This window comes from Arachis ipaensis, chromosome B4, assembly GCF_059453495.1.
Source record: "Arachis ipaensis isolate K30076 ecotype BB chromosome B4, ASM5945349v1, whole genome shotgun sequence".
NCBI classification, from domain to species: Eukaryota; Viridiplantae; Streptophyta; class Magnoliopsida; order Fabales; family Fabaceae; genus Arachis; species Arachis ipaensis.
The window spans coordinates 12396148-12407782 of NC_142439.1; the positions used below are offsets into that span (position 1 = coordinate 12396148).

The 11635-nt window shown below is 33.9% G+C and overlaps 2 protein-coding genes across 3 annotated transcripts; both read right to left on the reverse strand.

Annotated features, from left to right (window-relative positions):
- Window positions 1–366: 366 nt before the first annotated feature.
- On the reverse strand, window positions 367–3567 carry LOC107638933 (coatomer subunit epsilon-1). The gene is made up of 6 exons (XM_016342329.3): window positions 2881–3567; window positions 2648–2799; window positions 2220–2355; window positions 1983–2138; window positions 1560–1639; window positions 367–749 (listed from the first exon to the last, which is right to left on the reverse strand). Exons 1-6 carry the CDS (start codon window positions 3130–3132, stop codon window positions 656–658), a joined length of 870 nt encoding a protein of 289 aa, XP_016197815.1. The 5' UTR covers window positions 3133–3567; the 3' UTR covers window positions 367–655.
- A 2685-nt stretch (window positions 3568–6252) lies between these two features.
- On the reverse strand, window positions 6253–9390 carry LOC107638932 (NagB/RpiA/CoA transferase-like superfamily protein). 2 transcript variants are annotated; one of them, XM_088485787.1, is made up of 10 exons: window positions 9240–9345; window positions 9014–9202; window positions 8502–8629; window positions 8224–8293; window positions 7917–8021; window positions 7717–7812; window positions 7579–7635; window positions 7188–7305; window positions 7032–7098; window positions 6253–6594 (listed from the first exon to the last, which is right to left on the reverse strand). In XM_088485787.1, exons 2-10 carry the CDS (start codon window positions 9191–9193, stop codon window positions 6522–6524), a joined length of 894 nt encoding a protein of 297 aa, XP_088341913.1. In that variant the 5' UTR covers window positions 9194–9202; window positions 9240–9345; the 3' UTR covers window positions 6253–6521. The 2 variants fall into 2 exon arrangements, with proteins under 2 accessions (XP_088341913.1, XP_016197812.1); XM_016342326.3 differs by having other exon boundaries at window positions 9014–9390.
- Window positions 9391–11635: the final 2245 nt, after the last annotated feature.

Consider the following 11635-nt stretch of genomic DNA (forward strand, 5'->3'; position numbering starts at 1 on the left):
GAGAGAGAGAGAGAGAGAGAGAGAGAGCATGTAGGGTTTTAGAATTTGGAATGTATGCAGCTATCAAAATTCCATTTGTGCAAACCTAGCTTTTATTTGCATAAATAATTGCAACCATATCAAAGGAAGTAATATAATTTCAATCCAAGACTACTAGTAAACATGAAAAACAAGGCATCAGACATAATACGAAATACAACTATATATACTCACTGCTATTAAATATTGTTGTCTAGCAATGATGCCCAAAATTCCTCGAGCTCCATGTTCATTTGTTGCTGAACCACTCAAACCAAGTAGTTGTTTCCTTGTTAACTGGGGAAAACCAAATGCTCACAGTTCACAAATTAGATCACTGCAATTCCGTTTTACCCAATGATATTTCTTACTTTTACTGTAAAATGTACAAGATGAAAATGAAGTAGATTCAAAATTAATGAGCTGTAGCTTTTACACATCAAGACTCAAGTAAACAAAACATTGTCATCAAATTTGGATCCTATGACATTTCCCAACTAATTACGTTCTAATAATATGAAACACATTGTACGATAAAATAAAATTCTGTAACCAATACAATAGCCATGATTAGGTGTAACAATTGCATAGGAAGACGGCACACCATTCGAATCTCAAGAAATCAATCATTAACTCATCAAGAAAATGATTGCAGCGCTCTATCAAAGCTTTCTTCGGCTGTTGTTACTCGTTTAACCAGTACATGGTCCGGGTGTGAAAGTTTCAGCTGACTGCAAAACAAACCAACCACTCATTAGTGGAATATCCTCTCATAATATGAGCTAGAATTTATTTCAGTCCCGTGAACTATGCAGTATCTTAGTATAATGCTGTTGTTTTAATTTAATACTATCATTGAATAATATGTTAATAATCTTTATCTTAATCTAACAAGTTCAGCATTGACACACCAATGGGATGAAAATAGGATAGACAGAGAATCACAGTGCTGATTGGCTTCTACAATATCAGTATGTCAACCATAAAATTATTGTTTAATTAAATGTAAACTTCAAATATAACCAGTCTGGAACATGAATAACCGCTACATTAGATTTCCCACTTCAAGCACACAGATATGCCCTAGGGTATGTAGCCAGACCACACCAATATAAACTTAAAAAGATTTCAATCACCTGAATTTATATAAATCTTAGCACCATATTCGGGTACTTTAAACGACTTATGGAGTAAAGAATTGAATCTTATAAAGCAATTCATCCAATTGATTTTTGAACTCCTACTTCCTTACATTCATCACCAAGTACTACCATTTTACGCTAAAATGCTATGAGCCTGTGACTAAGGACACCAGCTATTGTGTACATATTCAAACTACAAATATTACCTGCTAGGTTGATTATTGAATAACACTTCTTAAGGTGCAAGTGATTCATCCCTCTATATCAATTCTAGCTTGATTTCGATTGAAATACAAGGAGATATACTACAGATGGGGAAAGCCAAAAAAGGGCTCCACTAAAGACGCAACCACTCATTCAGAGAAGGAAACAGAGAATAAAGGTGTTCTGACAGTTTACCTGAATGATTTAGAAGATGGCTTGCCAAGGTGAAGACAGCATACAACTAGATTAGCTAGAGTTTCTGGATCCCTGGCATCCTGTAAAGATCACAAAAAACTTTGTTAACTACATACAAAATTTGTCTTTTTCTCCCCCAAGAAAAAAAAAAGTCTTGTCAATCGCTATTGTAACATTTCTTAAAGCCCTATAAAGTCTAGAAGCCAAGAATCACCAGAGAGAATATATGAATATTCAGTTAGAGATGAAGTGAGAAATTTCTGGCAACATTCATTCATTCATTCAACAATTTATGCAAATCATACAAGAAAAACTATTCAGATTCATTCTGAAGTGAATAAAGTTAACAGAAACAAGCAATATGAATTAACAGCAATTGCAGAACTTCAAGGAGATATATGAAATCAACCAGCTAAAACTTGCCTTGTTCAGTGCTTCAACCAAAAGGGTTTCAGCTTCGTCAAAGTTACCCATGTGCATGCAGCAAACAGCCTTCCCATTCAAGAGCAAACTGGTGGACTGATACCTCTCAGACAAATCCTGGAAGATGAGATGTGCCTCCTGGATCTTTGACCCGCCCTGATATAATACCAACCACACCAAATTCATAAAATGATTACCAAATTCATCAAATTAATTTTTTCAAATTTGATTTCTTACCACAGCCAAATCTAGCCATGCATTGGCAAGCTGTGTGAGGGTGTGATCCTCATCAATCTGCTGCATCATCCTGAGCTGCCTCTCAGCAAAATCAGACCTATGCATCTTAATAAAGATCTGCACATTCAATGCATGCCTGAAACCAAAGATCCAAAGTTGACACAACAAACTCACACGATCCATAAACTAATAGAATGAATCAGATCCTCTTAAATGAAGATACAAACAACCACATCATACACAAGTCACAACTAATATCCAATTCAATTTGTCCACTTATCGAAATCAACACTATTCCCCCAAATTTAATAAAATAAAAACGGCAACAACAACAAACTTAACATGTTTCTGGATTAAATTGTTCCGTACAAAATTGAACAGGAACTAAACATTTCACAAATAAGAGATTCACGAAAAAGAGGAATTACAATTCCATTGTTCCTCCGGCATTGGTGTACTTAAGAGCCTCGTTGAAGTCCTGCTCGTGCAAGAAAATCGTCCCTGCGATCAACCTCAGCGTAGGGTTGTTCCCGATTGCTGGATCCGCCAGCCACTCCTTGAGGCTCGAGATCGCAGATTCCTGCACCAACAACCAAACAAATCAAAACCACGATAAACTGGCGAGATCTACGGAGATTTCGGCGATAAATTGAGGATGAACCTTTTGTGAGGCGCCGGAGAAGTAGAGGGCGAGGAGCTTGACGGCTTGGAGAGGAGTGGGGGCGTTCTGGTCGATCTCGGAGATGACGAACTGGAGCTGGCCGAGTGCGATGTAGCAGCGATGCACCAGCGAGTCCCTCTCGACGACGTCGTCCGGTGAGAGGTTTGAGACGTCGCTGCTGTTGATGGCGGCTTGGTATGCGCCAAGGTAGAAGTTATTACGAAGGTTGAAGAGGTGGTCCGGTGCCGCCATTGTTACAGAGTTTGGTGCAGACGCAGATCTGAACGAAGAAGAAGCAGCAGCTTTGCGCACAGAAGATTCAGATCAGAAAGAACCGAAGAGGGAGTGATTCGTGTCTGAGCTATTTGATGAGTGAAAGACACAAATGATTAAATGAAACACTTTTTTTTTTTTTTACTGACAGTAACGGAAATGAAACAGGTCATGTATTAATGCGTTCTGGGCTGCTTTTGTTTTATTGTTGGGCTTCGGCTTGGGCTCACTCTTCCCACACTGAACAAAATCTGATTATTTTCAAGTGTTTTTTTTTGTCATTACACAACTCACACACCCACACTAGGTTTTTTAAACCTCATCCAATCATGTTCGTAGCGCTGGCCAGGGGAGTGAGCAGCGTTGTTTATGGCGAGGTTCAGTAGTCAGAGTGTGAGAGAGATGAGCGATGGTGAGAGGGAAAGGTAATTTGAATTAGAAAATGTCGGGTTGGGTGGGTCTGGTTTTCGAGTCCTTCCTGGGTGTGGGCCGGGAGAGCCCAGCTCTCACCGTGTCCAAAAAGAAATCTTATCTCAATCTCAGCTGAGATTTGAGAATGGGGCAGCTTGATTAAGAGGCAATATTATTGGAGTCTATGATAAAGAATTTTTTTTGGAAAGGATAAGTTGATAGAAGAGGATTGAATCTTGTTAGTTGGAAGGTACTCATTATCCCAAAAAAATATGAAGTTGTGTGAATATTACTCTTCTTGGGAAGCTAATTTGGACTTTTTTTCCAACAGTCAAACAAGTTATGGGTCCAATTGTTGGATGTCAAATACCGATCATCTCTATATATAACTGTTTTAGTTGTCCTAATAACAAGAGCTCTCCCATTTGGAGGAGTTTTTGCAAAATTTTGAAAGTGTTGAAGGATGTGTTTGTTTGGTGTATTAGGGATTTGAACCAGAATTTTTTATTTTCTAGCTGGAAGAGAGAAGGACGGTTATCTAACGAGATGGATTATGTTCACATTTCTGATTCGAATCTCCGGATACAGGATATTTGGTCGGTTGGTAGGTGGCATTTGGATACTTTTTATTCTCCTTTATCTCAAATTCTGAAAGGTAATATTCTCTCTTACAATCCAGATGTGCAAGCAGGTCTGGAAGTGGGTTGGTATTGGTTTGGGTCTGCTACCAATGTGTATGACTCACGCAATGGTTACTTGTGGTTGTGTAAGAAGCTTTTTGGTTGGGAGGAGCGGGAGAATTGGCTTTGGCTATGGCGTCAGCTTGTTCTGAAAAATCACAAGTTTTTGGCTTGGTTGTGTCTTAAGGAGGCTCTTCCTACTACAAGTTTTCGCTTTAGAAAAGGGATGTTATCATCGGATAGGTGCCCAAGATGTCTTTCTAACAAGAAATCAGTTTTACATTGTATTCGGGATTGCCCAGAAACTCAGCTTGTATGGCATAGATTGGATATTTCTTGTCATCCTTTGGATTTGAAGAACTGGTTCTTGTATCATAGTAGAGAGCATCCGTTCAAGTCCTTTTCGGGACTTTGGTGGATATGGCAAATAAGAAATAATGACATCTTTAATCCTCATGAAACTTGGCTTCCGGAAAAAGTGATTTGTCTAGCATTAACTTCAAAAAAGGAGCTTAGGAATATTTTTGAATTACAACGTATGTCCCTTCCCTCTACTCTAAATAGTTTTTGGAATCCTCCATCCATTGGTACTTTCAAGATTAATTGTGATGCTAGTTATCTTGGTTCAAGTGATAGTGTTGGTTTTGCTTGTGTTATTAGAGATTGTAATGGGAGTTGGCAAAGGGGATGTTTGGGAATAATTGAGAGTAACAATATTCTTCAAGGGGAATTGTTTGCTATTTAGAGAGAATATCTCTTAGTTTGAGATGTGGGTCAACAAGATGTTATTTGTGAGACGGATTGTGTGAAAGCATTTAATCTTGTTACTAATCACCAATATGGTTTTGGGTTTATTGATCCATTGGTGCTCAAAATAAGAGATATCATGCATTGGAATTGGCGTGTTGACTTTCGTTTGATTATGAGAGATGCAAACACGGTGGCAGATACTATGACAAAGATGGCGATGAAGTTACAACTTTCTCATGTAGAGCTTCCTTCACCTTGGGAGGAGTTTAAGAGTAGTCTTAAAAAGGATTGTCTCTCTATTTAAGCATATCATTTGTTTTGTTTTTCTTTGTTTAGTTTATTTCAATTACAAAAAAAAAAGGCAATATCATTACCATTTGGTCTTAGGCCTCCGCTGCATTATTTTCATTTGTTTAGAGTTCAAATCTCAACTTGTACCTACAATAATTTATTGGCCAACAACAAATTTTTAAATAAAGTTTTAATTTTCAACGAATTAATTATTAACTTGTCAGATCAAGAGATACGGTTAAAAAAATCCGATTCTTTTCGTGACAAAAAAAAAAAAAAAAACAAAGTGATTTTTCATATGGAGATATTTTTGAGTAAAGATAATAGTAAATATTTAAACATGAGTTATGTTAAATAATTTAGTCAATTATATCAAATTATCTAACGATTTTTTATTATTTTCTTTACATGTATAGCGCAATTATCTTTGAACAAAATGGGAGTTCAAATTTTAAAAAAATTCTTTAGAAGAGTTTAGAATTACCTGCCTAACATTTACTGTGCCAAAAAAAATTAAAAAAAGAACTAAATTTGTCTATTTCATGGTGAGAAATATTCAAAAGCCAGCAAAATTTATTGTTTTTGACCATCACTTCTAATCATCAATCCAATTTTTTCATTTTAGTAATCTAACAATATACTTTTATTCTATACTTTTAAATATTAATGACTAATTGTTACAAAAAAACAATAAATTTTACTAATCCTCTAACATTTTGATGGTTCCTTGTGGTTACTATGTGGCGTATTCAATAAAAAAAATTTTATCTTTCTTTTTTTTTGTTTTTGATATTCAAGCCATTAGTATCTCAACTGTACTTAGTTAATTTTGGTGGATCCAACTCGAGCTAAATCAAGTGGCTAACGAGAATTCGGATTTAATAGTTAAGTTGTGCCTAAAGTTGAGCGAGTATAAATTGGTTATAAAATTTGAGTTTTATAAACATTTTTCTTTTAAAAAAAACAATTCAAAGAAAGTAAAATTCATCTTCTAATACAATAGTTCTACATAGTATCAGAAAACAATAATAATGCTAGTATCCTACAGTTCACAATCATGTCATAATCTTTACAAAAACATACCTCTTATATAACAAATATTTGGGAGGGAGGACGGAAATAAATGAATAAATAAAGGGAAGAAAAGAGGCTTCAAGAACAACTATAACCACATTTACATTCAAAACCTCAAGGCAGAGGTATATATAAGTATTAAATAACTATAACAAGTGTAGCCTATCCCACTATATCTGCGGTCAATTTGTCCAAAATTTTCATCCCATTTGGAGAAGCAATTACCACTGTACATCTGCATCACAAAATGAACACAAGAAACTCAATTTGTGTTTCCAAACATGCCAATTTCCTTGCTTATTTTAATTACTTTTCTTCTATGAAGAATACTAATAAAATCAATGTAATAACATTCTCAATCACATCATACAGTAATGCAAACAAAGATGTTGAACATGCTTGCATTCTTAACCAATTTTGATGAACATAGTGTGACATAGACTATAGAGTATTTGGATTCAACATTGTGGGGAAAAAACATTGCCTGAATCTAGAAACAAGATAAGGTTAAACAACAAAACATCATTCAACTAAGTATTTTGAGCTCAACAGACACTTGGCTCTATCGGATTCTTCCAATATATTCGTCATCTTATCTAGTTCAATCAGTTTCACTGTCAACCAATTGTCCAAAACTTCAAAGATTATAAAAGTTAAGATTAGAAAACTAACGGGATTTTAGATACGACCCCATGGTCGACAACACCATCCACAGTATCAAGGCGTTTTGCTACTTCAGCTGCAGGTATGATCACTAAGTCAGCTGAATAGACTCGTACGAATAACAAGGCTAGATTTTGAAAGAGGTAGGATAACTGTAAAACTTACCAAGGCTTGCAATTGGAGAAGTAAATATAAGATCAAGAACATTACATCCTTCTTTGGTGACTAGGGGGAAGTCACCTCCTAATGGACCTGCTTGTCCTATCGCCGGTCTTCTCCAAACCTTCAATTTGCAAAAAACAAAGAATAAATAGAACATCAGAATATACAGTTTTCATTATGAACGATAACTTTCTAAGATGCTAAGATAATGAGAAATTAAAAGAGGAGCATAAAAAACTGTGTTGATCAACTAAAAAGTAGAAACAAAGGGAGACGAATTCTGCTCCAAAGAGCTCTTCATGACAACATCACTTTTTAAGGTAAAAGCATCCATTCACACCTGAAATCATTAATCATAGTTTATAAATTTATATAAAGTGAATTGTTTGCTAACCTCGGCATCGCCCAGAAATATATCATCAATCTCTTCGGCGGTTGCCAGCCAGGTAGGCTACAAGGAAAAACTTGAATAGAAAAGGCAAATATATACAGGAAAAAAATATCGAAGCAAATAATTTGTATAGCTGCTTACAGAATGAATTAAAACTGGAATAGAACCTTCCAGTCCACCTTTGTACTGGTTTTCTTCAATAATGAACACAAGTTTATTGGCGGCATACAGTATGGACTGCACAAATGGGGGAGTCAATTATTGAAAATTGACATTCACAAATAAAATGTAGAACAAAGCGATATACATATACATATATATATATATATATTGCGTCTCACCTTCTCCTGCACTATGGATTCCTCACTTTGCAGTTTACGGCGCCCAATGATAGCAACAAGTGTCCCTTCTTCTATAGCATCAGCATCATCAAAGGCAAAATCAATCTACAATGGAGCAATTGCTAATGATTATGAACTAAGATTTCAAGTATTAGAGGAATAGAATGAAAAGAAGAAAAAAAATCCACTTTACTTTACACATTTCCACCTTTTACTTAAATTCAAGTTTCAGGCAACCAAGATCCTCTAAAACAAGAAACACTCAACATTAAAGGAAAATGTAGAAGATAATTATTTTTATGCACACTTGAGTACTGTCTTGGTAGGTATCCAATGGTATCCCAGACTTTGCTGCCTCGCTTGCACTTGCAACAGACCTGGAACAACCGATGCATTAAGGTTCAACGATTCATTGGTTCGATCGAAATTCCCATTGTATAAAGATATTTCCATGGCGGAAAGTGACCAAAATTCAAAATATGGCTAATTCAAATAACTAACATCATTGAAACAGCATAGTAATGACTGATAATATAAAAAAGGAAGGGAAGAAGAAATGTAAAGTGCCAAAGAGGAAGAACTCACATGGGAATCCCTACTATGTCCTTCAAATTACCGATACGAAGCTGGTGACCCAAATGCTGAATTGCCATACCAGAAGCATGACCAGACCCCAATCCTACAACCATTCCACTTTTCACATATGTGTCTACCTATCAAACAGCATATCTACAAAATCATTCATCTCCCAACAATATGGAAAATCATTATGCATAAAAAAGGAGTTTTAATCCCAACATAAGCCTAGTAACCCTAAAATCTGGACAACAAAAAGCTGCATACATTACAACACTAGGCATCAACAACAAAGAATGCAGTACTATATCAACTAATTCACAGAAAGCAACCCAACAAAAAGAGAAAGGATTTTTGACAAACATTGCTAAGTAAAACATGAAACTAGGGATTATGATAACAAAGCTAGTGAATTCTGAATTGGCATGCATGAAAAACCATACATTGATCACACAGAGTAAATTCCAAAGTTGCAAACTTTGAAAGCTGCAGAACTGGGAATTCAAGTTTCATAGGCATACAGTGTATTGAGCTGCTCGGAGAAGTGCGGAACTGTCATCGAGACAGGAACGAGTCACCATTCTTAGAAACTCGTGGGTGCTTCTTCTTCTTCTTCTTGTTAGAGGTGTTGAGGAATGAAGAGGAAGCTTTGTTGAGAAGGATGAAGATGATGAACAAGTTAAAGAAGCCATTTGATTCATGTTCAATTTCTCACACCCTTTTGCTGTTCATCGATTCATTCATCACACACTTTGTGGTTATTGCAGAGTGGATAAGGGATTCTGCAACGCAATTTCACCAATGAAATTTATATGTTTTCTCCTTATACAATTTAGTTTTTCTCACAAATAAAGCACTACCAAAAATTAAAAAAAAAATGTACTTTTTAATTAGATTCAAGGCTTCAAAGTTCAAAGAAAGTTTTAATAAGTAAGTTTATATGTGTTTCTAAAATTTTATTAAGACACAGAGACATTCTAGATGAGAATTTTTTGGGGAACACTTAATATACTTTACATTTACTTCAGTACTAAATATATTTTATATGATAAAACAAATATTTATTACAGAAAAAATATAATCACTTATGATTTATAAAGAAGAGTTTAATTTTGATGTACTTATAATGTAAAATATTTTATATAATTATATCTTTTTTTTTATGATTATTTATGCGGTCAATGTAAAAAGTGATTATTTTTGTTAATATGATATTATGTAATTAGATATAGTATAAAATCGTGTATCAAAATTAAACTATATAAAAAAAATAACTTAGTTTTTTTTTTTGTGACTTTTTATAAGAAACTTGAACCCGCAACCTCTTAATTGAGTATGGAGAGTCTATGCTATTTGAACTTAGTTTGATTTGTTTTTCCAGCCTTGTATATTTATTTATTTCTCTAAAGAATGAATGCTTTTTTTTCATCTTTTTAAGAATTAATTTATCCAATATAAAAATTATTAAAGGCTAATTTAGAGCATCACTCTCTTTTCGTAGTAAAATTATCAAATTTTTCAGAAATATAAAAAAATTAGCTAATCATTTTTAACTTTTATACATCGTCGATTATAAATACTAGCATCTTAATAATAAACATAAAAAAATATCATTTATTCATTTAATGGTTAATAGGAGTTTGAGATTTAATTAAACTACCCAAATTCTTTTCGTATATACATGAAAAATTAATTTATAAACATAAAAATTTGATTATATAATTATTATAAAAATATTTCATTAGTCTAAGAGTATATGAAAAATTTATCCTAATATGACTATTATAAAAATACTAAATGTATATAAAAAATTAACACTAAATCAAATATTATTTATTTATGTATAAAATATATAATTTATTTTTTAAAAATATATATTTTATATTTCAATATATATATATATATATTCTACTCCAATAACTTGATTTTGATATTCATTTAGAATAATTTCACTATCATACGTTTCCGACAGGAACATGCTTGGCTGTGAAAAACATAAAATTGGTCACCATGTAAGGATCTCAATGGGACGAGGGCAAGGGATGTCTTTCTGTCCGTTCCAAATTTTGTTTTTCATCCTCGTTTTTATTTTTTGTCGTAGGAAAATATTACTTTTTATTCTCATTTTTTATAGGGTTTTATTTTTTGTAGAAACCCTATTTTATATTTTTTTTTGATAATTTTGACTAATTATTAATTTTCATAGGAATAGAGCTAAAAGTATCTATTTTATACAAAAAACAGCATAATTTTATACAAAAAATTTAAACGATAAGATGGTGATTTTTAAAATGACGCAATGGGAGACGTCATAACGAGCCAGAACACAGAGCAGTGGACGAGGTAAGAGACGCGACAACAGAGAAGAGAGTGGAAAGAACACCATAAATATAGATAAGGACACAGTGAGGGTGATAGAACGGTGAGGGGTGACAATACGATGAGACGGGAGAGTGACAAAGGAGTGGCTGCAGAGAGGTTAGATAGAGTATGGATGACGCTAGGAATTTATGAATTAAATAAGGGTTATGCAAATGAGGATTAAGAATTTTAAGTGTCTCTCTCACTATATATATATATATATATATATATATGTCATGTGAAATGACTAAAAAATATATATGAGAAATAAATTATTAAGAACAATTAAGTAAATTTATAAATTTCGGAGATTAGCGAGGATGCGGCGGGAATCTCTGCTCAGGTCCCGCACCTGCCTCAAAAAAATTTCGTCTTCATCCTCATTTTCACGTAAAAAATTCTCTATAGTCAAATTTCTATTCGAGATAATTTTCACAATAATCTCTGCTTCTCGAAGAGTTTTGTCATGACGCCATGGATGTGGATACCGTCATCGTCATTCCAATTTCGAACATTATTGTAGGCACCATATGCATGAATGCATGCAACACCAACCTTGCTCATCGTATTTACTCAATTTATATATAGCTTTATTCAATATATAAATTAAAATACATATATACAACCAAACCTTATTATACAACTTACAAATAGAAATTGAAATCAATCAATGTCTTCGCATAGTGCTGTCACCCTTGTTCTTCCATTCACGTATGTCTCTCTCTTCTTCTTCGTAAAATAAGGATAATTTATGAAATGTAAATCACACAATAACATCGATT

Excerpts from the sequence above, each read along its gene's own strand:
- LOC107638932 (XM_016342326.3), bottom strand. The coding sequence starts at position 9,193 with ATGAATCAAATGGCTTCTTTAACTTGTTCATCATCTTCATCCTTCTCA. Across the intron at positions 7,813-7,916 it reads AATCCATAGTGCAGGAGAAG|TCCATACTGTATGCCGCCAA; the intron begins GTGAGACGCAAT and ends CCATTTGTGCAG. Across the intron at positions 6,595-7,031 it reads GGGGTCGTATCTAAAATCCC|ATGTACAGTGGTAATTGCTT; the intron begins GTTAGTTTTCTA and ends TTTGTGATGCAG.
- LOC107638933 (XM_016342329.3), bottom strand. The coding sequence starts at position 3,132 with ATGGCGGCACCGGACCACCTCTTCAACCTTCGTAATAACTTCTACCTT. Across the intron at positions 2,356-2,647 it reads GCCGGAGGAACAATGGAATT|GCATGCATTGAATGTGCAGA; the intron begins GTAATTCCTCTT and ends CTTTGGTTTCAG. Across the intron at positions 2,139-2,219 it reads CATGGCTAGATTTGGCTGTG|GGCGGGTCAAAGATCCAGGA; the intron begins GTAAGAAATCAA and ends GTATTATATCAG.